The sequence below is a fragment of the Pleurodeles waltl genome, chromosome 12 (assembly GCF_031143425.1).
Source record: "Pleurodeles waltl isolate 20211129_DDA chromosome 12, aPleWal1.hap1.20221129, whole genome shotgun sequence".
Classification (NCBI taxonomy): Eukaryota; Metazoa; Chordata; class Amphibia; order Caudata; family Salamandridae; genus Pleurodeles; species Pleurodeles waltl.
In genome coordinates this window covers 696924062-696951752 of record NC_090451.1, presented here as the reverse complement: position 1 = coordinate 696951752, position 27691 = coordinate 696924062, and the positions used below count along the sequence as shown (strand labels likewise).

The 27691-nt window shown below is 44.2% G+C and overlaps 1 protein-coding gene across 2 annotated transcripts; it reads left to right on the top strand.

Annotated features, from left to right (window-relative positions):
* The first annotated feature begins 4576 nt into the window (after nucleotides 1-4576).
* On the top strand, nucleotides 4577-22293 carry LOC138266877 (thialysine N-epsilon-acetyltransferase-like). 2 transcript variants are annotated; one of them, XM_069215593.1, is made up of 7 exons: nucleotides 4577-4875; nucleotides 12579-12630; nucleotides 13557-13640; nucleotides 16867-16968; nucleotides 18559-18734; nucleotides 19186-19226; nucleotides 21409-21546. In XM_069215593.1, exons 1-6 carry the CDS (start codon nucleotides 4795-4797, stop codon nucleotides 19207-19209), a joined length of 519 nt encoding a protein of 172 aa, XP_069071694.1. In that variant the 5' UTR covers nucleotides 4577-4794; the 3' UTR covers nucleotides 19210-19226; nucleotides 21409-21546. The 2 variants fall into 2 exon arrangements, with proteins under 2 accessions (XP_069071694.1, XP_069071693.1); XM_069215592.1 differs by lacking the exon at nucleotides 18559-18734 and having other exon boundaries at nucleotides 4586-4875; nucleotides 21409-22293.
* The last annotated feature ends 5398 nt before the right edge of the window (nucleotides 22294-27691 follow it).

The following is a 27691-nucleotide window of genomic DNA, read 5'->3' as shown; positions in this document are numbered from 1 at the left end:
GTCAGGTAAAATAAAGTGCAGATTAAATGGAAAAAAAATTAAAAAGTTGTTACTCCCTGAGAAATGCATTACAGCCAGGGCCACTGGAGTTAAGCAAATGTGCTGTTGTAGCATTTTTCACATAATTATGGATTTGCTGCATTTGCCAGATAATCTATCATCTGCCACATAATCTGTTGTTATGAACAAAAACACAAATTTTGTTTCTAGCCCAAACTGTGCAAAGGTTACAAAACGTGCAGTGACACGTGTTGCCGTACAGTGCAAAGCCCTTTGCAAAAATTGACTGGTCACCTTTTTGTTGCTTATTTATATATTTGATATTAAATTGGTATAATGAGGTACAGCCAATACCAAGACATTGATTAACAAGTGTAAAAATGAGAAGAATGTGAAATAATGCTATTAAAAAATGTGCTGCATTATGCTGCATAATTTGCTTGTCATAATTTAGTCAATCCTGCCGCATAATTTGGCAGTCCCCTGCCATATGATTCCAATGACCCTGTCTATAGTACGATATGAAACCTCTCTTAGTTAATGCATTGCAGAGGTCTGTGTGTAATCAGAAAGCCACGGAATGAAATCTTGATTGGTGCAGTGTAAATTATTTACGTGTATTTTTAGTGCTACAACGTCCAGCCTGTGACAGAAAGCCCTGTGAATATGTAAGTCATTATCTTAAGGTTTCATTACACACAGTATAAGATACGCTGCTACATAATGTGCAAAAAGGTATAAGATAAAATGGTGCTTCCAAAATATAGATTTTAGTAATCCCCAGACTATGTAATCCAATTTCTTTTACATTACTCTACCTTTAACACCTCCAGAGGTTATAAGCACTACGTAAATACTAAATTGAAAAATTAAAAGCACATACTTTCAGCTCAGTCATTAACTCTTTGCACTACCACTCAAAAGCAATAAGGGCCTGATTTAGATCTTGGCGCTCTTACCGCTGCCCCCCTGCAGCAAGAGCCGTTAGTACTCCGTCGAGTTGATGGAGTACCGCCCGCCGTATTTAGATGTTAGAGGTTGGGAAACAAACCGCTGCTACAGCAGTTTCCCATTGTTGGGTGACTGGAATCCGCTGCCGTGGGGGGCTGGCGGTATACCGCCAACCTGATTTAGATGTTACCTTCTGTACTGGCGGCGAGTTGGCGATGCACGAGGGGTCTCCCATTGGAGATATGCTTAGATATTGGTGTGTCGCATACAATGTATGCGACAACCTATGTGAACACATATTCCAACCCCCAAGAAAAAAAAAAGAAACATACTTACACATATGTTGATGGTCGGATCGCGGCCCACAGTAAAGCGTCACCCCTTCGTGTACACGTCCCATGTACTGGTCAGGGACGATGGGTTCACTGTCCCTTTGGATGACGTGTCAGCAGCAAAGGCAGGGGTTCTTTAGTCCTGTCCCAGCCGAAAACGGAAAAGAAAAAGGGGGCAGAAGGTGGGTTTTCGCCCCATTCTTCCCCATTCCGCGAGCCTTGGTTTGGAGGTGTTCCCTTCACAGTCGGCCTGGCAGTAAGGCACATCCAAATCTGTACGGCAGTAACAGTGGCTGGAGTCCTGCCACCAGCCCCTGTTTCAAATCCTGCCGTTGACATGAGTTGTGATAGCTGGCAGAGGCAGCAGGACTTTGGCAGTCTGTCTGCTGCAGTCCCACCAACATCTAAATTGGACGAGCTGCAAAACCGTCAAAAAATAGACAGTGGGACTGTTACCACCAACATCTAAATCAGACCCTGAATTGTTGTCTTCACAAAGTTTTGAGTGATTCAATTAATTAAAGCCAGTACCAGTGCGCAAGCATCCTTTACATTTGCAGAGTACACTTCACATTTGCAGATTATCTCATAGCACACATTTACATTTCTTTCAGGCACGCTGGCACCCTGGCAGGAAGGCTTGTTTAGCTGTCTGCCCGGTTTCGGTTTTACAGCACATTAGACTCACTGAACGACACTTCAGCTGAAGCATTTCAATTACTGAAATTAACTGTCCCGATATGGCTGTGTTTTTACGAAAAGGGACTAGTTTATCATAAATCAAAAATGTATGGGCACGTTGTGCCCCTCCAATCCCGCCCACTTCGACCTTTGCCTTCATCACATTCTGCAAGGGGCCCCAGGCAGCAAGTATGTCATAGGCCCAGCTCTGATTACCTGTGAGGCTCAATTGTTTATGAAAAGCGGACTTTTTTACACACAAAATTTGTGTTAGTGTGCTTTCTGCCCTGCACCGTCCTGCCCGATGTGCACTGAGACCCGAATCCAGCGCAAGAATGATTGCTGAGTTCGGAGTTCAGTTAGGGCTGCGACCTGGCTGTGTTTTTACCGGCATGACCAGTATTTTAATGTCTCAACTTGACACTTGGTAGCAGTGGATTACACTAACCCCACACCTGATAACTTGTGAGCAGTACAATACAAAGCATACTGTGTAGTGAGACGCAAGTATATGGAAGTAGGCGCTACAATGACCGCATCCTTGCCTACCTAAAGGGTGCAAACAGAGAGTGGCCGAACGCCACGTCCATCACAATGCAACGAGGGCCCAGAGCAGACCATAGTGGTTAATTGACCACCCACATGGGGTATGAATTTTTGGTCTTTTATTCCAGTCCAAAAAAAAAGAGTATTTCTAAAGACTTTCAGTGTCCACAACTAATCCAACCATAATTACAGCAAACAAAGTATCTACACAAAACAAGTAATGTAGTACTGTGACCAGACTTTATCAAAGGCTTCATAAAACATAACGGTTTGGTAACCAGGTGTACATACAGATTGAAGGCTTCTTGAAAAGAGAAACATAGTCTTCAGTAACCACGTATTTATACAGATTGAAGACGTTTTAAAGAGAGACTCAGTCAACACGTGTTTCGTTCAAGTATCTTTTTCAAGGCTGTAAAATATACACATGAATCTTAAGTGGCATAGAGCAGTTGCCTCCGGCCGAAAGGGTGTGGAGAGATGCATGGTTCCCAAATGTCATGCAAAAATGAAAAACAAAATAATAATCAGCCAAGTAGTATTAGTTTAAAAAATGCTCAGAATAGATGTATGGATGGGATGAGGTGGGACTATAATGTGTTATAAGCTGAGATAAATCCAACCCTACAGCCCGGATGGTCACGAACATATTGACTAATATCATCTCATCACCTACACCCAGTGAAGTGTCAAAGAAATAAGATAAGAAAGGAGTGCACCTACCTTAAATCCATTATTGGGCGAGCAGCAACAGGGAATGTTTGTGGAGTAAACAGGTACTATAAAAATCTGGAAAAATATTGTGATAAGAATTTTATAACAATAAATAGTGAGATCCAATACAAAATATGGTGTATTAATGGAAGTGGTACTCACTGCAGTTGGTCGAAAGTGACAAATGGAGAAAAGTACTTGCACGAAACGTGTTGTTTCCCCTTCGCTGTTGTGCAAATCTATATCTCATTATCTTGTCTAATGCACCCCCACGCTTGGACCACGAGTGGTGTAGTCTCTTAACGGATTTAGGCCTCCCCGATGGACCCGCCTCTGCTTGATAAATGCAATACATTGGAAAGGCTGTAGACATTCTCAGTAAGAATGACAGACAAAGACTGAAGTTTAAAAGTTTACTCAAAGATTGGAAGTACAGAAATGCATGAACTGGACCATTAATCAATTTAGCATAGCATCCGCAATAAATGGAGAACTCAGTAAGGTTTCACAGAAAATCCAGCATAGATTAACCTTCTAAGAAAGGGAAAACGTGAGATCCTGAAAAGAGGAACACAGGCCCTTTTCTAAGACTTTAGAAAATTGATTTTATACATTTAGTACACACGTACGTGGGTCACAGGATATGCACCAATGGGGAACAAGTAAGATGGAACATTTTTACCACAAAATGAATTTGAGGATGCGCTCATAGTTCTACGACACTAGACTCGAGCATCCCCAGAGGCTGTTTGTGTGGCATGACCTGTTGTATAGTATGTTACTCGCTCTAACACTGTTAGGTTGTACTTGATTAGTGTCATCGCGTTAAGTGGGACTGGGAAACGATATCACATCCAAAATGGAAGGAAAGTGCAAAGTTTTCTTAAGGCAGCCTGACCTTAATTTCTCATTAGTTAAATAATGCAAAGCAGAAGGAAAAAACAAAAACAGATTCCACAACATACATACTTAAAAATGAAGAAAGGACTTTAAAAAGTGTTTTATGGCTGCCTTCATGATGCACGGCTGATATAAAAAACGTAAATAAAGACTGCAAAGCTAGGGTAAAAAATACTACGGAGGAGTTTATAGAAAGTCCTAGTTAAGTATTATGTTAGTGACTTTACACAAGCTCAAAACATGAACAAAAAACAGCCGGTATTTTTCACCTGGGATAGGATGCAGCCCTAGAACCGGTTGGATTGCACTCTTTTCCAAGAATTACAGCATAAATATTCATGTACATGTACATGCACGAAATTGAGACTTCTCCCTCACAGGGCATAGTTTAAGAGTGTGTCTTTGGAAACCAGCTCCACCCCTGGAATGTACCACCGTGCACTGAAGGCGGGGGGAGGACCATGGCAGGACCAGATGTCACTGGCACCGGGAAGCCACGCGATCCCTTCTAATCCTTCAGTAAAATATCACGCTTGGCGCCCCGCTGCGCAGTGCAGAGGGGGCGCCATAGGACAGCGCCCTGCGCCGCTGCACACCCCTCGCTCTGTGTTGGTACCGGCCGGAGGGATCTGTGAGCTCCTGTGTGAATGGAGAGGGGAGTTTCTTGTGAATGGAGGTCCCCACAGGCATGGAGTACGAGATCCGTCCGGCGGGGCTGCAGGACTGCGTGCACATCATGCGAATGATCCGGGTGAGCTCAGTGGGTTGGGCCCCAGCTGCAGGTGTGCGGGGGATACCAGGAAGTTACAGCTTGCAGCACCTTTGAAAGGCCTCTAGCGGTCAATCCACTTGTCGTAGGCTGGGTAGGGGCTGCAGTTCCGGTAAGAGAGCTCAGTTGGTAATTGCGCCGGATACATGCGTTTCTTTGCTTTTTAAGATGTATTTATTTTTGGTGTGTTATAAAGTGCAACATGACAGCTTGTGCCTACCCCAGAGAGTTGATGTCTGTGTGTGAAGCCTGAAGGTTGCCGGGTTCAGTCCCAGAAGGATAGCTGAGGTGGTTAATGCCCATGCTGCAGCTGCGTGAAGCCTGCAGCCCATCTTTCAGCCCAGGTGAGAGCTACAGTGGTAAATGCACCTGCTGTAGACCTCTTGGTGTCATTCCTGCGGGTGGCAGGTTTCAGTCTCAGTGAGGTATCTCAGGGGGGTAAGTTACTTGTGCTAGGTGCTTCTTGGCGAAGGTGCAGGCCAGAACTTGCAGCCGCAGTTCGCGAGCCGAAGTGGATAACGCTCTTGCTGGAGAGGATTATTTCTGGAGTTTACACAGTGCGGGTGTCGCCCTCTGGACCCTTCAGAGCACTGATGTTGCTGGTTTTCGCTCTAGGTAAGAGTCTGCTAGAAATGTGTGTGTGAAGCCCATGGGGTCACATGTTTCTGTCCCGGGAAAAGACTTTACGTGCCTGATGCCCCTGCTGCAGGTATCTGTCAACCTCGAGGACCTCGGGCTCCACTCGCAGTCAGACAGATAATAGGGTTCATGCACCTGCTGCAGAGACCCATGATTGCTGTGCATTTGACTAGTCACAGGCAGCAGTCCTATAGAGATGCCCTGGAGGAGTCACTGATCTTTACCGGGGCTTTCTGTGTAAGATGGACCTCACAGTTCCCAATATGAATTAGGGAGTCTTAGCGGGTTAGTGGGTGTGTGCCTGCAACAAACATTTCTGTGTGTGTGTGTACCTGCAGTACCTTTAAGTGCCAATTTTAGTAATCCCATTCAGAAGCAGGTGCGGCAATCAGAAGGGGCGGGGTGGCGCGCAGGGAATATAAAAAATTAAAAATAATAAAATAAAAAAACACTTACCTGAACGCTAAGCGCCACTCCGCTCCTCTGTCCCTCGTCACTGCAGGCACAGGCTCCCTACCTGCCCTGCGGTCAATCCTGATGCTGCTCAGAGCAGCGTCAGGATTGGCTAGGAGCCCCCAGCCAGGGCGCTACCAGTCAGACTGGGAGCCTGTGCAAGCTCTCTCCAGCCCGGCAACTGTGTTGCTGGCTGGAGAGAGCCTACTGCGCATGTGTGTTTGGCCAGCCCGAGACCGCCGGCCAAACACGCATGCGCTCTGTTCCTCACCCTCGTGGCCCCGCCCTTTTACCAAAATATGATAATAAACCCAGTTTATGATCCTTTTCTGGTAAAAGGTTTGCAGCTGCCTCTGCTGACGGGGGGATGACGCTCCTCCGCCCTAATGGAGGAGCCTCCCCTGTTCAGAAGTTAGCACAGCTGAGTTGTCAGAGTGTAACCCTATCCTTTGCAAAGGGGCCACTAGCCCTTCTGCAGTAAAAACAACAATTTTGGATTTTTGTTTACTGTTAGGATTTATAAAAAATCATGTTCTGCTTTTTAATGTACAGCAACCTGCAACAGGACTTAAAACGCCTGCTGGATGAGTGATATATATATATATATATATATATATATATATATATATATATATATATATTTATTTAAAAAATAAGGTTTGGACTTTGTCATTAGTTTAAATGGCAGCATTGAGTTGGCAGGATAAAACTGCTCCGAGTCTGCAGTGGGAGGCTGGGAGATATATGTTGACATGGTCACATCCAGGAACCCACAATAAGTCCTGCAACCCTTGTGGGACACTTTAACTTACAGGCCCTGTGTACCCCTGATACCATATACTAGAGACTTATAAGTAAGTAAAGTTATAACAGTTGGGTATAATTCAAGCAACCCTATACTTTTAAGGATCAGAGCACTGGCGCTGAGGTCTGATTGGCAGGCCTCAGTGCACTCTCAGAATCCAAAAAAACAGCAGTATCAATTCAAAACCTCGGTGGCGATTATGCAAAAAAAAAAAAAAAAAAGAGGCATTTCTTTACAAATGTATTCTGTAAAGCACACGCCTTGGTGTGCTAGGCTGGCACTGTATCAAATAGCTGAAGTGCATTCTACTCCCTGTAAGGGTTTTACCAGTGCATAAACGTACTGCAGACAGATGTGTTCATTCTACTGGTGGCACGTTCCGTTCGTGGTAGAACAGCTGGGCAATTCAATGTGCCTGCTGCAAGTATCTGCAACCTGCAAGACACAGCTGCACATCCTAGCAAGGTCAATCCATCCTTTCAGCTTGCCCAGGAAGTTTCAACTCTGAGTTGGTTACTAGCAGGAGAATGGTTTGGGCCAGGGTGAGTAGGTCCAAAATCCGTTTACATCCAGCTAGTGGGGTAGCCCTGGAAGGGGCTGGGACGGTGACCTCTGACCTTCAAACAGACCCGTGTTCTGCATGAAGGATCGAAGTGGGTCACACAAAGAGCCTGACGTGCACAACTGCATCCTTGCAGGGTCCGGAAACTGGGAATATCTTCCATGCAAACCTCCACTGGGGAAAGTGAAAAAATACATTTTTCATTAGGTGTCTTAGGATCTGATGTTAGAGATTCACCCGTTTTATAGTCTTGAATGTAATGAGTCTTTATGTTGTGTAGTTTTTACACCACAAAGGTCCCACCTCCCTCCCTCCCTCCGAGTGATTCCTGTTCTGTGGCGTCAGCAGGGTAACCCCAGTGTCTGATGGAAGCAGGAGAGTCCTGGGCTTCCCAGCACAGCAGGCACAGCCTTTCAATTTAGACCCATTCTCATCAGCTAAGATCACAACCTTTGAACATGGCACTGGCCTTGAACGGCAGTGGACTGCTGCCAGACAAGTCTGGACTGTAAATAACATTCTCTGCAGCTCCCAGAGAACTTCACAATGACAATGGCATGCTGGTGCCTTTCCGGATTTGGGGGCTGCATCGTCTGTGTGCTTTAGGCTGGGACTAACTCTGGATGTGTGGAGCTGCATTGACTGTTTGCTTTAGGCTGGGACTAACTCTGGATGTGTGGAGCTGCTTTGTCTGTATGCTTTAGGCTGGGACTAACCCTGGACGTGTGGAGCTGCATTGACTGTTTGCTCTAGGCTGAGACTAACTCTGGACGTGTGGAGCTGCATTGACTGTTTGCTCTAGGCTGAGACTAACTCTGGACGTGTGGAGCTGCATTGACTGTTTGCTCTAGGCTGAGACTAACTCTGGACGTGTGGAGCTGCATTGACTGTTTGCTCTAGGCTGAGACTAACTCTGGACGTGTGGAGCTGCATTGACTGTTTGCTCTAGGCTGAGACTAACTCTGGACGTGTGGAGCTGCATTGACTGTGTGCTTTAGGCTGGGACTAACTCTGGACGTGTGGAGCTGCATTGACTGTTTGCTCTAGGCTGAGACTAAGCCTGTAGCAGTGATTGTTGCTTTGCTGTCCTCCGTGCTGCTGTTAGCGGCTGCAGCTGCATGGAACTGCAGCGAGCCCATGACCCCTGCATTGCTGAAGCTCCTTTGCAGCTCCCTAAGACCGCTGTTCTACAGTCTGTTTGAAGGTCACGCACTGGTGTGAGCTGGTCCTCTGCGGCTTTCTCAGCCATAACATGACATAACCAAGACAAACACTGCTGTTTGTTGATGTGTTATTCTTTGACGTGTTGCATTAGTGTTAGCGCCTTACACCCTAATTAGTAAACTTACAAGGGAGACGCGAATAGATTGATGAACCTTTTGAGTCACTTCGAGGTTTTCCCACCATGTAACCTGTACATGCAGATCAATAATCAAAAACAATCAATAACATTAGTAATCAATAGGAGTCAGTAACTGTCACACACCATGACCTTGCACTCATGAATAACCACACCTTTATGTAAAAGTTAGAATATTTATTTCCCTATATTAACAATGCTAACAATGTAGGTTAATCTCAAAATCAATTGATAAACATACAGAAACAACACTGGCTGACCAAAACGACGAAAAAATCGCAATCTAATCAAAGCTTGAACTACTACACATTCTAAAATTACAGTACGAATTAATAGCAAGAATAACTACACAAATGATATCACATACATTTAGATTCAGCAAAGAAAAGACATCAAATGTTACTCCATGTATTGAACTTCATTAGTGAGGACCCTAACTAACACCAGATTAGATTTGCATGTTTGGGCTTCATGCAAAACAATTTAGTTAACACAAATTTGAAAAACATCTAACAATGGCTCTATCAAAATAGTGGTTGGGACCTACAAACAAAAGCAAAAAGACATAGCAAACAACATCAGTGATAGTGTACCTCTCCTCAATTGGATCGGCAAGCTAAGTTAGGCTTCGTCATCAGGACATCTGTCTGGTCACCTAGGCATCAGGATTCAGCATCAAAGTTTGAAAAATGCAAAGTCTTTAAACAGTGAAGTTAATCACGTCTCTTCTCAAGACGGTCAAAAAATAATGGCGGTATCTCCCCTCTGTGTAATCTGGCTAAGTTAGATTTCCTAAAACTACTTCCCAAGTCCCTATAGGTAAAGGGATTGCATGTTCACACTTTGTCCAATAATGCAAAAACTTCAAATCTCCATTTGTACTAGTACAGGATTCACATGTCGATCACTGGCACCTCTTGTTCCGCTCCGTCATTTGGCTTGTCAGGTAACAATATTGTCGCAGCTTATACTCTAGTCAGAGTCTCTACTGTACTCTCCTGAGAAAGTCAGTCTCACACACATTAAATAAAACATTGTTGCATTAGCTGGTACAGCATCTTCTAGCAAGCAGTTCTCATAAGAAAGATTTTTGGCTACGAGCACATGGAGAGTACAGTGGAAAATCACAATTTAATTCTCTAAGCAGACATTTTATTAAACGCCTAAGAAATGCAGCTTGACATGAGGCTGGGCAACTAGGCCAAGATTTCGCTAAGTTAAGGCCTACAATTAATAAAGCCAATACATAGTGCATAACCCTTAATATTACACATTACTACAGTAATCAAACATGAGCTCAATATTTCGTATTAATAAGCCATTAATAAGTACTCTTCATGAATATTGGTGGCCACTCAGGTAATCTCACCTTCTAATGCGTGCATTATTTTTCCCTATATTATTTCATTTTCTACGCAAATCCAACACTCAAATTACATGAATAATCACAAATAATTTCATTTAAAAAATCAGCGTTCACATTAGCAGAAGGGCTCCATCCGAACACGTCCTACATTAGGAGAATGGTTTTCTGCATGTAGTTAGTGCTGAAGGTGAGTAACAATGTGTTGATTGTATGTAGTTTATTCTTCCTCGACTGCCAGGATGTGTCTAGTGTGTTTGATGGTGCTGACTGCAGAGGTATGGTGTGGGTGTTGTAATTTGATTGTCTTGTGCTTCTGAAAAGCAGCATGCTCCCACCAACACTGTACCTGGTCCTCTCTTGATTAGGGGAGAGAATGATATCTAAACATCTGAAGTTTTTTGTGGTGTTGGTGTCATTTCAGATGGTTTGTTTGGTGGGCTCATACACCTTGGGGCTTGTGGCTGTCTGACTGTGTTTAGTGTTGCTGTGAAGTAACATGTTCCCAACTGCTGAAGTTTGCTGCTGTGTTTCTTTCATGCTGGTGCTGTTAAGACGCTAGAGGTTGTCTTGTGACTCAGATCTCCTGGTTGTGTTAAGTCCTGATGGAAAGCAGCATTGCGCCATCTGCATGGCGTGGGTGATGTGCACGTTTCATAGAGGTGCATGTAGTGTTCTTCTGTGGCCACGGTGTTGTCTGTTCAGAGGTAGAATTTGTGAGATCAGAGGTTTGTAGGTTGATGCGTTACCTGACTTCCTTCAAGTAGACCAATACATTGTCTTCAGAATTTTACCCATTTCTTAAGGGATTGGCCCTTTCACATGACTCTAGTAATCTGAGGTGCTGTTGTGGGCACAGTCATGATGCGTGGCTTTCACGTGTGGGAGTGTAATCCGTAAAACACCTCAAGCCAAGTTTGTGTCCTATCTGTGAACACTGCACTACCTGACCGTGGTTTGACAGTGAGGCTGCAGTTCCCAGGTATCCTTGACCTCTCACATTGTTTGGAGATGTCAGTGGCCATCCTGGATGTTTGGGTATAAGTTTCCTCATGTTTCCGAGTGTCTTTGCTAAGCAGTCATGATGTGATGCTGTTGCAGCCAGGACCTTGAGACTGGATCATATTTTCATTGTGGAGAGCTCGGCATTGATGAGTGACAACTGGAGGACAGGTGGAATTCAGAGAAGTATTTCTGAAATCTTGTGCTGGAAGAAAACAAAGTTTGATCTGCTTGTACATTTGATTCAACAAGTATGGACTTTAAGAGCAACTTTTCCACAAGAACTCTGGGTTACTTCTCGTAAAAGAATGGAAGTTTTTTTACACAAATCATGGAGAAGTGTGGCACAATGGTTAGAGCGGCAGACCCTGATGCAGAGATCTGGCCCAGGACCAGGGTTTAATTCCCACCTCGTGGGTCTTGGGCTCAGTTCCCTTATACCAGATAATTCTCGCCTCGGTGCCTAATCTAATTGATGGGTCCTACTCTGTAACTCTGGGCAATAACTTGCTTAATCGCCACAATCGCCCTCACAGCGCTTGGATGCCTGGCTTCACCCTGAGGCTGCCCAGGAGTGGGTGCCTCACAGGGAAAAGCCAGGAGGGGTTCCACAGCGGTATGCGTACAGCGCCTTGAGACCCTAACGGGTGAGTAGTGCGCTATACAAGTGCGAAGTTTACAGTTTACAGTTTTTTTACCCATGACTGTTCATATAATGTATATTTGATTCTGTGCAAGGCAGTAGAACATAACCTTCCTTACTGGCTGGTGTGTCTCTAAATCTGTGCACTGTATTGTTTCTTAGGGTATTGACTTGAATGTTGGTTGCTAGGTGGGGACCATGCAGCAGCCCAGTGGATATACTGAGGTTGTGTTTCAGAAAATCGGCTCTAGCTCCAGAGCACAGATCTTGGGAACCAGGGACACATCCCCCTGTAGCAGGGGCACAAAGCAATCCCGTAAAGCACAGGGAGGCTCCAAGCCTTCCAGGAGTCCCTTCAGCCAAAGTTGAATATCTGTGACATATGGGAGTCTCATGGGCAATTCTTCAAATAATTCAGCGGCCCATCCCTAGTAGTATCTGAGTCTCAACTGGTTCTGTCTAAAAGTAAAGACTGAAATAATTTATAGTCCAAAAATCTATGCAGCAAAAGTACTTGGCCTGAAATGTGTCAATACACACAATTAGACCTACATTTGAATTTATAAATCCTACTATGCACTCACTTTTCAAGTATTGGAGGACCCTGAAACTCACTAACTCCAGCTCGGGCTTTTTTGGACGCAGGTTCTTCTTTTTGGATTTACCTTTAAATCCATGTTTTAGGCGGGAGATATATTAAGTACTGGAGATGTGTTGCCTGTCAATGTTTTTAAGTCAGTATTTCTGCAGCCTTGTTGTTTTAGGTCTACACCTAGCTGCCTCCCCGAGTCTGCTGCGGTTATAAACCTCACATTTCAGCATAAGGTCTGACATGTTCTGTTTCTCTCTTACTTTTAGGAACTCGCTGAATATGAGAAATTAGCCGATAAGGTCCAAATCACAGAGGAAGGTGAGATTTAAACACATCGGGTGAGACTGGGAAAGCTCCTCTGCCAGGTTTTTTTTTTTTGGGTGGGGGGGGGTCAGTGGGGTGCTCTGCCTGAGATTACTTCATTTTAAAGCCAGTAAGTGCTTTCAGACTGTGGTAGCAGCACTCCCTTGGCCCAGAGAGTGTCAAACAAATCCACACAAATGCAGTCAGTTGACTTGACCTGAAACCAATGGAATCATAGGAATTAGTTGCTTAGGAATGACCTGTTTTGCTAATTGTAGTTGGGTTTTGGGGTTCCTTCAGCATTTGGACAGTGGTACGATAATCACCAATCTAACTGACTCTTGCAAGCATAGTTAATGAAAATGTCTTGTGCCCTAAAGCACAACCTATTTGCATACCAAGAGATCATTCTGTAATGTCATATTAACACGCAAGTTAATAAATGCATTTATCAATTAAACTCACCATCGCCTCTTTTCATCTATAGCTCGCGAGTCACACAACCCAGAGTCTACTCGTTCACATTGTCTCTGGACCCGATTTATTTTTCCTTGTTAGACAAGTGCAGCATTTCTAGGGTGCACCAGAGGGCTTCAAGGCGCACGTCTGGTTAAATATTAAACAGGGCTATGACACCTTAGTGCTGGGGTACCCAAGTTTGGTCCTCTGTGCCTTATTTTCAAGACACCCACATGAGATACGATGAATCTAAAAGTGAAACATAAGGCGGTTAGATGCTAAACTGAAATCGTGACCACGTCGGACACACCTGCCCTAAATGATCTACCTTCATGAACCCGGGACATGGGGTCCACAGTTGAAGGATCTCACGATTACCGCCCACTGACAAATTACCACCTTATCCTTCTTTCTAATACAGTTCTTGTGTCAATGATGGTGGACCTCCCCTCTCACTGTGGTTTATGTCTGCTTTTTTCCAGTGCTGAAGAAGGACGGCTTCGGTGACAATCCCTTCTACAAATGCTTTGTGGTGGAACTCTGCTCCGGACAGAAAAGTAAAGAAGGTACTAACAAGGCTGGGTTGGGTCACCTTACCCTGAACTACACCCCCACCCACTCTTCCAGGTGGGGCAAACTCTCATATTGCAGATCAGGTTTCACTACATTGGTCCAGGAGACCTTTTGGAGCGATTTAAGGCGAGAAACATGTTGACCTTCTCCTGAATCCAGGACACATTGATATCCTATTGGGTTCAACTTATGTTTTTAAACTTGGCATGTGTCCGCAATCATAATTAAAGAGTTCTTGTTGGTTGGACCCATAGCCGGTTTTAATACCACTTACCTCCCCAATCTACCACACTCCTGTTCCCTTACCTAACTCAGTGCAGGGCATTAAGCACATTAAATGTGGGTAAGGAAAGATCTCCGGCAAAGTGCTCCCTCACGGGGACCCGCTGGGCAATGCAGTGCCCACCCGGCGAGGAACAGAGCCCGATGATGAAGCATTCCTCTTCGGTGGATGAGGAGCTTGTGGATCCGATAAGGGATGCTCCCCAAATGACCAATATATATTAAAAAAAATACCCAGTACAATTAGAAAAGAAGCCCAGTGTAAGGGGCTTTAAAGTGATGTAGGGCAATACTTCACCTACCAAATCCTTGTTTTGCAATCTCACTTCCGACGTAATGGCATATCATTTTGTGCATTTGGGACAAACAGTCTGCCAACGTACCACAGTGCTAACTGGATGTACACCCTGTATTTCCCGTACATTTCTTCCAGTGCACTCCAGTAACAAACTGCAGCAGAACCCGATGCTATTCTTGTCCTGTGGATCCACTCCCTCCTTTGCCTTGCCACTGCACCCTAATTTGATGTTACTACTCACCTTGCAATTTGTGTACAAAAGCCCGCGTATAACTCTTCTGACGCCCCGTCCACCTCGACTGTCAGCATCCCTTACTTTCTGGTACAACCACATACAGGCTTCGCGATGCATGCAAGAGGTACCTGTGACCCCAGCATTGGTTCACACCAATCCAGTAAAGGTTGCTACAGAATTCTTCCAGCACCCCTTGATTTATTGTTGCAGTAGGAACTCACACCTAGCTCCCCCAATGCATCCCACCCTGCCCCTCAATCTTTTCCAGCGGTGTGATCCTTGCACAGCCCCCACATTTTGCATCATAATTTCCTGCTGTTCAAGTACTGGGACCAAAAGAGTTGTATCTCTGCTTCTCGGCGCGGACCTGCAGCACCACCCCCACTGTTCTAGTGTAGCGCCCTTTGCACCGCCTGGAGCATCCGCGTCTGTCCCACCTTGGGACCCCCACAGAACACTCTGGGTTCATCTCACACTCACCCACTGCATTCCCTGCCATTGTAGCATGGGCCCCCCACACGGCTCAGCCAGTGCACTTCTAGTCTGGCCTACACTACCCTACTAATCTAACACTTGGACCCCTTCGCCAGTACTGGCCTCTCAGTAGTACCTCTCATCCTGCCAGTACTGGGGCCCACACAGTGTCCAACAGTGCACTTCAGTCCTAACCAGCATCTCCCTAGATGTGTAGTTGTTGTCCCTCCTACAGAGTGTTCCCGCTGCGCCCTCAGCTTCACCAGTGCACCCAGTATTCCAGTCAGCGGACGTAAAGATCACCGCACGTTCATAAAAATATGCCTCATGAGACATATCTCAAAGGGGGGTTCGTTTACTACCCAGTTCTTCTCCACTCACTGGTTATGGGGTGAGATGCGTGACGATTCACGAAATTACAGCACATGTTGTTAAAGCCTGATGTACAGGTTGGTGTGGATGTAAAATCTCTGATTTCTGTGGTAACTGATATATGCTCTGTTGGAGAATGTGTCACAGATACTAGAAAGGTAGATGCAGTGCTTAATTTGTGCTTGTTGTTTCCGGTGCGGAGCACCAGCACTTATTTTTGAGGGCCGGGGCTTATTCTTCTGCGTCAAGCATTTGCTGGGAGCAAAAGACACATATAGAAAAGATGGAGCAAGGGAAAAACGAAAAAGTAGAAAGCTGCTAGAGTGAGCTGAGGGGGCAGGGAGTGGCTTTATATGGATTAATGAGGCCCGAGAAGGCTTCAGGATTACGCTGCCTCAGTATTCAGTGTTCGCACATTTAATTGCAGCAGCCGCGTGTTTGAGAGGAGAGCTTTGGGCTCCGGCACGTTTTTATTTCCAAATTAAGCACTGGGTAGATGCAAGGAGCCAAGGTTCTTACTCAAAGAGCCGGGTATACTGATGCTCAAAAAATAGACGGTCACGAAGTAAGTGACCCAGAGGATGTGGGGAGTAGGGGTAGGTAAGAGAGAAACACTGGTCCCGATACATGATCTCAAAGCACTTGAATACCCCGAATGCAAACCCACCATTTATGTACACAGAAATTATTGATGAGAAAACTGTGCATGGCGGGTCGCGAGCGGGTTGACAGGTAATGAATTGTTTAGTGAGGACGAGGAATTTTAGCGCCTAAAGGGAAATGCCAAGGACCTGTCACCTGAGTTATGCTCTTGTCCTATAAGAGCAGCTGTTTTCACATAGTTGGAGTTGTGTGATTACTCGGTGGGCCAACTCGCTCGATTCATTCACAAATGACAGAGTAGGTGAGACTGCAAACAACAGAAGAGCTCTGTCATTGCTTGAATAGCAGTAGAACTGCATGATCTGCTTATGCTTGCAGTAGGACCTACCCTTTGCCATTAGTGGATGATTATATTGGTTCTGTGACATCACCAAGGAATCCCTCACACCCATTGGTTCAATGGACCAGGTTCTCCTTTGTGGCATCACGCCCTTATGTGGTTGTCAGACTCCACAATATATCATACTTTAGGACGCGTGTTCACAGAAAATTGCATTATCATAGTTTGGGGTATGGCTAGTTAGAGGGTATGTGGTCCAAAGGTGCAGTGAATACTTGCAAGATCTAGAATAGAAATGTTCCCTGAAATGGACATATATGTCAAACATCAGACCACAAATTGACATGGGCATCTGTAATTTTTTTACATTTGACTTCTGATGGGTGCTTTACGTACAGCTTCCCTCAGTTTTGTTAACCATCTTCATTTTCCATTCATGGATTCGAGGACAGATAAAGCTAGAAGAAAATGCCCCAGAATTTAAAGGGCTGCTCTCTAAAAAGACAGGACAGGCCATAGCAACATGGGCCATTTTGGCACTAATGGTCACGGATCACGCTTACAGCTGCTTCCCAATATTACGAAGAATAACCGACTCGTGTGCCTCTCTTTCAGGGTTCACTGTAGTCGGGTATGCCCTGTACTGCATCGTCTACAGCACCTGGGAGGGCCCATTCGTGCACCTGGAGGACCTCTACGTCATGCCAGAGTTCAGAGGTAGGAAATGTAAAGTTGGGGTGTCAGAGGAAGGCTGTGGGCTGTCACTCTTATTTGCTTGCTTCTTATTTGATGCAATGCCCTCCTCCTCTTGTGTTGGACCCTCCCCTGGAGCATAGCCTCTTTACAGTGCTTTTGACGACCTAACTTGTATCAGTTCATTGCTAACATTTGGGAATCTACTTTTTTCCTTTTTCATTCTCTACTCCACAAGAGTGTATGTGTTTTTCTAGCTCTCTGCCGTGACTGCTTCATCCTTGTCTTCGATACCCCCACGTTGTGTTTCCTGCAACCCTGCCCAGCTTGTCTGTAAAAGCAAAGCAACAGGGACATTTTTGCAGGTGTATGGCTTAAGAAAAACCTTTTACAGTTGTGTTTGTTTGATCTCTTGCATTCTGCATATTACATGAAAGCTAAAGCTTTAGCACACAAAAGCTTTTATGGCGCTGGGAGACCGACCATCTGGTGCACTCAGTTGGCTCCTGCGCTACAAGGTGTACTGAGCATGACACTTTTTCTCGAGACCGATAAATCTGTTCATTGGGCTACTACAGACACCAAACAGCTGAATCCTGTAGAAAGTAACTTAGGCCTTGGCATGAATTTCCCTTTACATTGTGCCCCCACCAGCCACGGTCCGTATTGCTGTCTTCCCGTATGTGTGTCTCTCCCGACCCCCCTTATGCTCTCTTTCCCTCGTGCCCCCGACCACTTCCCTTTGCTTCCCCCAATCCCTCCTGTTCTTCCGCTGCCTCCGTTATCTCCCTATACATTTTTTACTTTATATATGTGTATTTTCTTTTTTAAAGGACCAGGCACCATTTTGCTGCCGCCAATTCACAAAAGTGCTTTTGCGACTTACATTTTTTTTTGATTGAGTGATCTAAGTGCTGCCCGCCCTTATGATGAGCGAATAAAAAATAAAAAATAAACTTGTGCCCGGGTCATTCGGTAGTGTTGTGTGGTCATGCATGTGTGTGCCATAGCACTTTTTTTTCTGCCAATACTAAATAGCATACAGCATGGGCAAAAAGCTCTGTTTTTTTGTTTGTTTTTACTGAGGTTGTTCAGCATCACCAAAAAGTTTTGGGAAAGCCAGCACGTCCCATAGGCGAGATCTTCTGGCTTTTCCAATGCTTATTTTTTACTTTCTTTTCTGTTTGGTACAGGGAAACTATGAAAATCCTAGAGGGACATCTAGTGGTCAAAGTAAAGAATACACCTAAACTGATATAGTAGAGTTATCTAAGGTTGTATTGCCGTCTGCCCTCTATTTACGTTGCTGGAAGAACAATTACAGGTGACACAGGAAGTGAAATTGGAGACAAGCATTTAAAAGCGATTACACTTTCAAGGAGTGCAACACAACACTTCAGGAAAATGCATTTCTCTTCTCCCTCTTGTCTGTCTTTCCCTTACGTTTCTCGTGACTGTTTTGGTTCCATTGTTGTTTATATTTTTGTCTTGAATGTTGTTCTTGTTAAAAAAAAAATTTTTTTAAGCGTCGCCTTTTTTTCCCCTCTTCACCTAGTGGCATTGTCATGTGGAAGAAGCCTCTGAAGTCTTCTCTTCTTGTCATTCTTTTTTTAGCCTCACCTTGCAAACTTCAGTTGGGAGTCAGCCCGGTGGCGTCAAAAGAAAGTCTTGCGTATCGCCCTTCTATGGATATCTGCCAGAATGCTGCAGGTGCCCTGTCAGCTCTGCTTAGAGTGCACAGACATCAGTACATTCTAAATGAGACCAGGACATTTGCCTCTTTTTGGCAGGTATTATGAATCCACTGAACTTCACATCAGGCCCACAAACACCAAAAGCCTCGCTCATTTTGAGTGACACTCACACATTTGGAGGTTAGGTTGATCCTTTAATCTATGCTGTTAAAATGTCACACCTTCTGAGAAAGACTAGAATGGGAACACTAAATGTAACTTTGTTGAGAGCGCCGATGTGCGCAGAGAAGTACTTTGGTGCAGCGGTTTCAAGGGGCCATACGACTGAAAGGTGACCTGAAGATATTGGATTTTATCCTGAGATTTTCATTTGGCACTCATTACTGGGTGACCCCATCACAAGATATTTGTAAAACAATCGTTGGCTGTTTGAATGCCGTAACTCGTGATAGAGGTTCTCACAGAAATCTCATGTTTGGGACATGACAGTTACCAGAATTCTTTACAACTTTATTCACACTAATCTAAGTTTTTTATATTTTCACAGGAACTGGGATGGGAAAGAAACTAATAAGCAAAGTTGCAGAAGTAAGTGCCGTCCTCCCGATTCAGTATTGTATTATAGCAGTTATAGAATGCTTCTTAGTCTGGTGTGGCACACAAGCGCTGGCCTACGTGGTTAGAGGTATCTAGCGTCTGTGTGTAGTTGGTGGAGTGTACATGTATACTGAGACCCTTGTGTTCAGCATTGGGTGTTGGGCATGTTGATCAGAGGGGAGATTTAGTTGTGTTGCTGCAGGCATGAAGCTTTGTATAGAATTTTGAAACCACAGTATTTTTGTCAAACTATTTTCTGGGTGGTGGGATGGCACGGAGTGCAGTTTCAATGTGTGCAGATTACTTGTTTTGTGGAGATATGGTGGTTGTGTAACAACCACCACCACACTTCTAGGAGGCAGGAGCTCAGGGCACATGACACCTGTTCAGAGGAACTGTCCAGTTTGAGGATGACCTGGTTTCTTCAGTGTAGCTGAATATTTTCATGCCCTGGACTGGGTTAAGGTAAGCATCCCATTGGGAATGGTATGGCTGTGGGACTTTGAAGAACACATACATCAGCAAAAAAAGGGGAAGGCATGAATGGAGGAGCATTGATCACGTGCAATCTTTTGCTGAGATAAAATGGGCTTCAATCCAGGAAGGTTTCACACTCAAGTAAAGTGCAGTTGTGTTGTCCGAGTTTGCTTTCAGTGTCTTAGTGCGAGAGGACAATGTCCCCAGGATGCCTATTTTCTTAATCGGTGGTATCCTGAATCGTGAAATCATTCAGTCTCTGTGGTTAGGGAGGGTGTTATGTCGTGTCGAAAGTAGTAAGGAGGTCTTATTGGAGAAAGCGGTGACTCCTTTCTGGTCAAAGGTGGACTTGTCATCGAAGGTGGTTGATATACTGGGGGACAGTGTTGTATAAGAGAGGCAACCAAGCTCATGAGCTCCCAACACGTGATTCCTTAACAAAGAAACTGTTATAGACATCACAGTACACGTTATTTTTATAAAACTCATGCTGCCCAGGGGCAGCTTGAAAGCAGGCAGGTCGAGACGTTGTCTAGGCTTGCTTGTGCTCCCTTCTGTAGGGGGCCTTGCCTGGAAGTTCTGAGCAGACTCTTCCCATGAGGGACACGGTCGGTACTGATTTGCAAAAGGTTAGCCGATGTCTAGAGGGGCATGGCAGACGAGAAACGGTGAACTGGAATGCAGCCCTTAGCGACTGCAAATAGCTGAGAATAATTCAACCATTCCACCCGTCACCTTGTTGCCGTTATAGTTTACTTTCATTATTAGCCCATGTCATTGTTTTCAAGTAGAAATTCGCTTCTGCTTTGCTGATTTAGTGTTTGTCTGCTTGGGGTTCTGATTTTGGTGCAGTGGGATCTTCATGTCTTTAGTTCACACCATTGATTTTCAATTATTTCCCTTTTATTGGAGTTCACTGCTTAATCTGTGAAAAGGTAATTCATTAGGGTTGTTGTCTTTATTAATAAAGGGAGATGTTCGATCTTGTGGATTGATATAAGGTCACATTTAATTTTTATAGTTATGCCATGTGCTGCTTTGCCATGATATTAGACTGTTTTTTGCAGGGACTCCGTTGAGATGTTCTTGACAAGATTATTTTGACCTTGTGCAGTGGTCTGTATTGTGAAATAATAAAAAAAGGGACAGAATGGTAACAGATTAAGTCCAAGCATGTGAAATCCAGAAATGAGATGGTGTTTAAGCTGGAGGAGACTAGATCCGAATGAGTGCAGTCACATGTGTGGTGAATCCTAGAAAAGCGAGGAGTTCTAGCAAGGCTTACTTTACAGTTTTGATGACAAACTCACCTGGAAGACTGAAGCCCAAAGAGTCTCTGGGCAGGCTGCAAAGTCAAGGAATTCACCACTGAATGTCCTGTTGAGGACCCAGGGTCTGTAGGAGAGGTCCTAGAATATGTGGGTGAGATGAGCGGTCTGCTGAGAGAGCCCTGAAGATAGTGTGCAATCAAATTAGGGTTCTCAGTAGCCATAGCCCATGGATGATGGTAAATGAAGATGTTTCTGGTGAGTTTGTGTAACAGTATCTAATGAGCCAATCAAAGATGGTTGGGGCTGAGTGGATTTATTTGTGGGTTGTTGATGTATGTATATGAGGAAACAGAGGTAGGGTGGGGGTGTTAGTAGTAGATGGGGCAAGCTAATACTTAAGTAACAGTTTAATTTACTTCCTTCAGGTCTGCGTAGAGCGCAAGTTCTCTCGGCTGCAGCTCGCAGTCCTGGACTGGAACCGGCCGGCCATGGACTTCTACTTGAAGAAAGGGGCGGTGAACCTAACCACAAGCGAGGGTTGGCATATGATGCGGTTCCAGGGCGAAGCTCTGAAGGGCTTGGCATTCAGCGAGACCGGACACTGAACTTTATGTACCTCCCATAGGGCTGAAACTTGCCCTCTGATCATCCCACAAAAGACTGGATCAGTATGCTAAGCATATAAAAAAATTAAAATCTGTGATCAACTTCATCAAGTTTACACCTAAGGAAGCCAGAGGGATGCAGACAAATACATATTTCTGCTTAAGTACATCAAGCGCCAAGTGGCTGTTTACTTTGCTCTAGTGCTATAGAAATGGATCCATAATCCACCTCCCTCCATCACTCATGACCATAGAGCTTCACTGCCTTGCTGGCTGGTGGGTGGTGGCTAGAACTTTGCAGCAATGTTTATTCCCTGATCCTTCCCAAACTCCAGATTTATGGTAGAGCGGAGAAGAGAAGTAGTGGTGTCCAGGAGAACATAAGAGGAGCTATCCATTCTACAATTGTGAGTGACAGAATTTAGAGTGTAACACAGTGTTGGTATTATGACTAGGCTGGGTGGATGCTTTTCAAGGGTTACAAGTCCAGAACGCTGTAACAGAATAAGGCTAGGATGCTGGGTGCAATGAGCAAGTTGGTTCTCCTGGATTGATTTATCTTTTAGCAGTGTTTATAGAGGTGGGTGAGGGTTCAGAAAATCTCTCCTGTAAACTCCTGAAAGCACCATTTGTAAAAGTAAACTGGTTATTCTGTAACACTGTCCTTGTGTTTCCAAAGTAAACTCTTTTTACTGTTGGTTCGAATCAGTTGTGGCCAGTGACCAATGTCTCCATCTCTGCATTAAGTCTTGGTATTGGCAATACATTGATTTTAAGTACTAGGAACTCATGAAGGATGCTTCTTCCTGTCTGTTGTATGGAGTTCCAGGATTTCACCTGCAGGGATGGTTACCTTTCCTGGACCCATCCACCTCACCGTCATTTTCATCTTCTAAATTGGGGGTCTTGTTGCCGTTTAATTACTCCAGTAGATCATTCCAAGGTCCCCCTTGTATTCCTTGTTGTGATACCAGGAATATTGGAAACTCAGTTGTTTTGCTCTTAAAAATGGTGTCAACAAAAGGTCTGTTGTGCTAAAATCACCCTTTCCCCAGCTGTCAGGAACATGCAGAGCTTTATCAAAATCATTTTTTACCACAGTTTTGGTATATTTCTTAGGGGTAGCTTATTATTCATAATTCCAGTGCGTTCAACCTGCTTCCAGTTTGTGGTGGAAACAGGTGTGAAACCCATGGGTGAGGCTGGAAACCTATACATTTTTTAAAGATAGCCAGAATTCTAACCCTAGCAATGGGTCATTTGTTTAGACGCCCCTCAAGACTTTCTCAAAGAAGCTACCTGTTGAAATATAAAAAAAATTGAAAAAAGTATAGACTAAATAAAAAGTCAGACATTTTTACCTGTACCTCCTTGTCACGAAGGCCAATTTAAGAAAGGAATTCACTAGTGTGTCCACTGAACTCTTCTGTTTCCAGGGATGTATAGGATTTGTAGGTTCTCCAAGAACCTGAGGTATCCAGAGGCAACAACTGGGCTGCACAATGGATTTTCATTGTGTTCTGAGTATAGATCAGTTTATATGCTTAAATATAATGAGGGAAAAATGGGTATGAAGGAAACCTAGTTATTTCTGAAAAGTACTCTAGATACTAGGTTTTGGAGCTGTGGTTATTTCTACATCCCTGAATTAGTGGATACCCATACTAGCATGTGATTCAAAGGCATTTTGCTAAATGTCTTCTTTCTTACTCATTCGATTACATTTGGAAGACACAAATACAAAGAAACCCTATTGATAATAATACATGTTCACATATTCTGTGTTCCTGCACATCTCCAGATGTATATGGTACCCCACTTGTTTGGCTGGGCCTAGCCTACGACTCAATAGACCCCAAAATGTGACCAGGAGGCATCATATTGTACCCAGCAGAATTCATTCTTTTTTTAACCACGTGGATGGCTACCACCCAGCGTTTCGATAAATCTCCTGGTAAAAATGGTACCTCACATGTGAGTGGTCCGAGCATGTGTGACATAATAGCGCCCAAACTGCAATTTGGAGACATCAACATTTCCTATAAAAAAAGAACCTGATTTGGCAATGCGGGTAGCTGTAGATTTTTGGGCTCAGGTTCAGCGGCCCCCAGGGAAACCTACAAAACTTAGTAACTCCTGAAAACTAGAAACCCGGGGGAGTCCAGGGTGGTGTGCATTGCGTTGTTCCCTCAATGTTTCTTACCCACAATGTCCGGCAAATCTCTAACTTTGGCTAAAATAGTGTGTTTTCCTTGCATTTTGGTGGGATAATCTTCCACAATCCAAAGGGATACAAAAAGTTCCTACCACCCCGTGCCCCCCCCCCCCCCTTGTCTCGATAAAGGCGCTAACCCACTAGTCCCTGCGGCAGGAATGGATCAAACCAGGGTCAACAGAAGTTCCTTCCCAAGGATACTAGAAGTTTATGTCACAGAAATGCAAAGACGATATATGATTTGAGGCAAAGTATGAGGTTTGCAAGACGCGAGTAAGTAAACATGTCATGGGATCCACACAAGGCACACCACCCTGGGGGGTCCAGTTTTCAGCAATGTCTGGTTTTGGTGGGTTTGCCTGGGTGACTACAAGCCTGGGCCCAAATACTGCAGCTCACGGCGTGGGCAAATTTGGAAATTTTTTAAGGAAATAGGAAATGATGATATCGCCACCTTGGGTTTTGGGCCCTTTTCTGTTCTGGGCACTAAGCCCACCCACACTAGTGAGGTACAATTATTATCGTACTAGATGTGTCAGGCGTGCCAGTTGCAGTTCCTTTAAGGTGCAGTGCGTAGCCTTTAAGACTGCATGCTGCACCATGACAGCTACTCGCCGTCAGTCCTCTCATTCCCCCCCCCCTCCCGAACTCACCTGTTGATTCTTGGGGTCCATGCTGGCGTTCTCCTTTGATTGCATGGTGATCTGCAGCTTCACCTCTCCAATCCTTCTTACATTAGCGTCTTTGATCCCGGAGTCGCGACATGTTTGTTCTTGGCGTCGGGTTTATCAGGTTTCTTCTGGCTGCATCTCTGGACTTCTAAAGTACCTGCAGAAACTACAAGAGATAAAACAATGTTAAAGCGGCAAACCTCTCAGGACGGTAACATTTGAATTCCCACAAAAAAGATACAAAGACAAATACTTAACTAATGGAGTACTGTAAGTATAACTGGTGATTCACCATTTTTGGCCTGCAAATGAGAAAGTGATAAGCATTAGTTTGCAATAAGATCCTTTTTGAACTCACCATTGTTACTCATAGAGGATCTGTTGTTATGTACGAGGCTTGATTACTGATCTACTCCTGGACAAGATATCCATTGCCCGCTTGAAAAGACGACTAAGTTATGAACTAACTACTGTTTAAGTAGGGGATGAACTCTGCGTTTATGAACTATAGAAAGGGTTGTACTTTGTTTTCCCTTATTTCTTCTAGCTTGTGATTTAGACACTTTAGGTTGGTGTGGGGACAGTATTGATCTATTCAGCTACACAAATAAGATCACGTGAAATGCATGGTGACAATAATGTTTAGCTTGCTTTCTAGATTTAGTGCACCTCTATTCTAGTATACTAGGAACCTGCGTCTTCATAAAGGGAAGAAGGGACATTTGGTAGGTCAAGGGGCGAAACATCAGTGCTTTTGACATATTACGTATTGTAATAATATCCAAGCGTAAAGTAGTGCTGTTATTTGTTGTAGATGCTGAGTACGTATCCGAAGCCGTTAGGTGTAACCAGGGGTTGGATTGATCCAGCTTCATCCCTTCGTCCTGGTGGGTCCGACCTGATCATTTATTGGTCCGTTTGATTTAAAAGGAAGTAGGAACTACATCGTGCCCATTTCACTCCTGTGAAAAAGTACAGATCCTGACAACGTGTGGATGCTGAGGGTTAGGAAATTTGTGGCTACTCCCAGATTCCAGTACTTTCACACAGAAATGTGGGGAAAATGTGTGTTTTTAGACAGTGTTTGAGGTTTGCAAGGGCCTCTGGGTAAAATAAATCTCATGGGATCCTCATGCAGCACATCACCCTAGAGTCCCCTGGTTTCTAGTTTACAAAAATATCTGGGGTTGATAGGTTTTCCCTAGAGACAATGCACACACTGACAGTAAAAGTCAGATTAGACAGTTATTATTGAACACCCATCCACTGCTCAAGTACACACATGCTGGTTGGATTCGGCACGAGGATAATTGAAAAGTTTAATATGTACATTTTATTAACAAATGATTTCACGAAAACGCATGAATCATTGTTGATTAAGTAATTGAAATTTCAGAATATTCAACCTATGACTCAACCTGTGAGCTGTAGAGCAACAGCAAGGTACCAACCGCTTCTTGTGCCTTTCATGCGTCACACAGAGAAAGCCATTCACACTGTCAACTGTGGGCCAACACGTGACAACACTCACATGAACAAACAGCGCCATACAAGAGCCCTTCACTTACATACGCCCACAGGACTGACACACCCAGAAATCACCCAGACATCAACCAACTTAGAAACACACCACAACAAGTCACTACACTCACAATGACAGCCTCCTACCACACACACACACACACACACACACCCCACCTGTCAGCTGCCACCACACACACCGCCTTTCAACCTCTACTACACACACACCCCACCTGTCAGCCACCACTTCACACACACACACATCCAGTCAGCCTCTACTACACACACCCCTAGTACACTGCCACTAAACACATACTAGAAACAAATCCAATTATATTACACAGCAGGTTCTTTCTTTAATCCAACGCTCATAATTGTTAATAGTAATCAGTTTCATTCTTTACAAAGTCTTGCAATTTTATCCAAAGAAAACCAGCCTCAGGCTTAATGTATGAAAAACGTATTGTTTATTGTTTGTGCATTTTAATTTCTTCACAGCAAAATGTAGACACAAAGTCCAGCCAAGGCGTTTCGTCCCTTCGTGGAACTTCATCGGATCTGAAAGAAACAAAATATACATCATAAATATAATTTAAAGGATAACCTCCTTTTTAGATTCCTAAAAACATATACCCAGATATTTATATTATTAAATACCCCCCAACACAATCAAAATTAATACCATTGAAACCCCTCCTCTTTGGATTATAAAATGATATATGTCGCTTGTCAACTCATTCATAATGACCAAATGACTGAGGTAAGGTCAAAGGGAAAGACCGGGAATGGGTAGTGAGTGGATAGTGAAGGTATACCCTGTAGTACAGCTGAACTAGGGCATTAAAGTGAGTCTCGGAGGAACAAATTCAAGATAGTCAACCTGTTGTAAAGCTCTGTCTCTTGGGGACCAGGAAGAAAGGAGAATAGCCAACTTGTTCAGGCTTTTGGACGCAGCTCGATGGCGCCTTCGGCGAGCAACATAAACAACTTTCTTTAGAGGATCTGTGCATAGTCTTTGAAGACTGCTGAGAGAACAGGAAGGATGTGGGGAGTTATCCTTAAAGGGGAGGGCAAAAGGAATTTGTAGGTCCTGTCAATCTATGTAATCGGATGCCATCGAATCAGAAAACGGTGAAGTTAGTCCTGCACTTGATGCACGTGTAAACACAAGGATGAACTAAGGAGGATTTACTGTAGTAGCTGGATAGGAGAAGTAGAAAGATTGCTGCTGGTGCCACCTAACTTTACGCTACGTCTCCCCCTGAAGGCCTAAAGTTCTGCATAGACTGTCAAATAGGCTGTGATGATTTTCATTAATAGAGGGGTAGGTCCTAAAGTTGCCCCAAAACTGTCAAGGACTAGACGCTGGGATAGTCTGTCAAGTTTCTTTCTTGTTTGTATGAAAAAAGGAGATTCCCAGTAACCTAAGTGTCACCCTGCAATTAATAGTATATGTAAAAGTGTCCACGGTCTCCTTAAAAAGCTCCATGTAGAAGGCTCAAAAAACCTTCTTTGCCAGTGTTATTGCTCCTGAAAATAAATATTATGCAGAAGTAGATAAGCAAGGTGCCGGACTCTCTCTCTGACATCAGAAAAAAAGCGGAGGAAAAGCATCCTGCAGAATATCCAAAGGAAAACTCCGGCTGCAAGAGGCGATAATTATTGACAGCAAATGAGCAATGAATCCTACGACCTA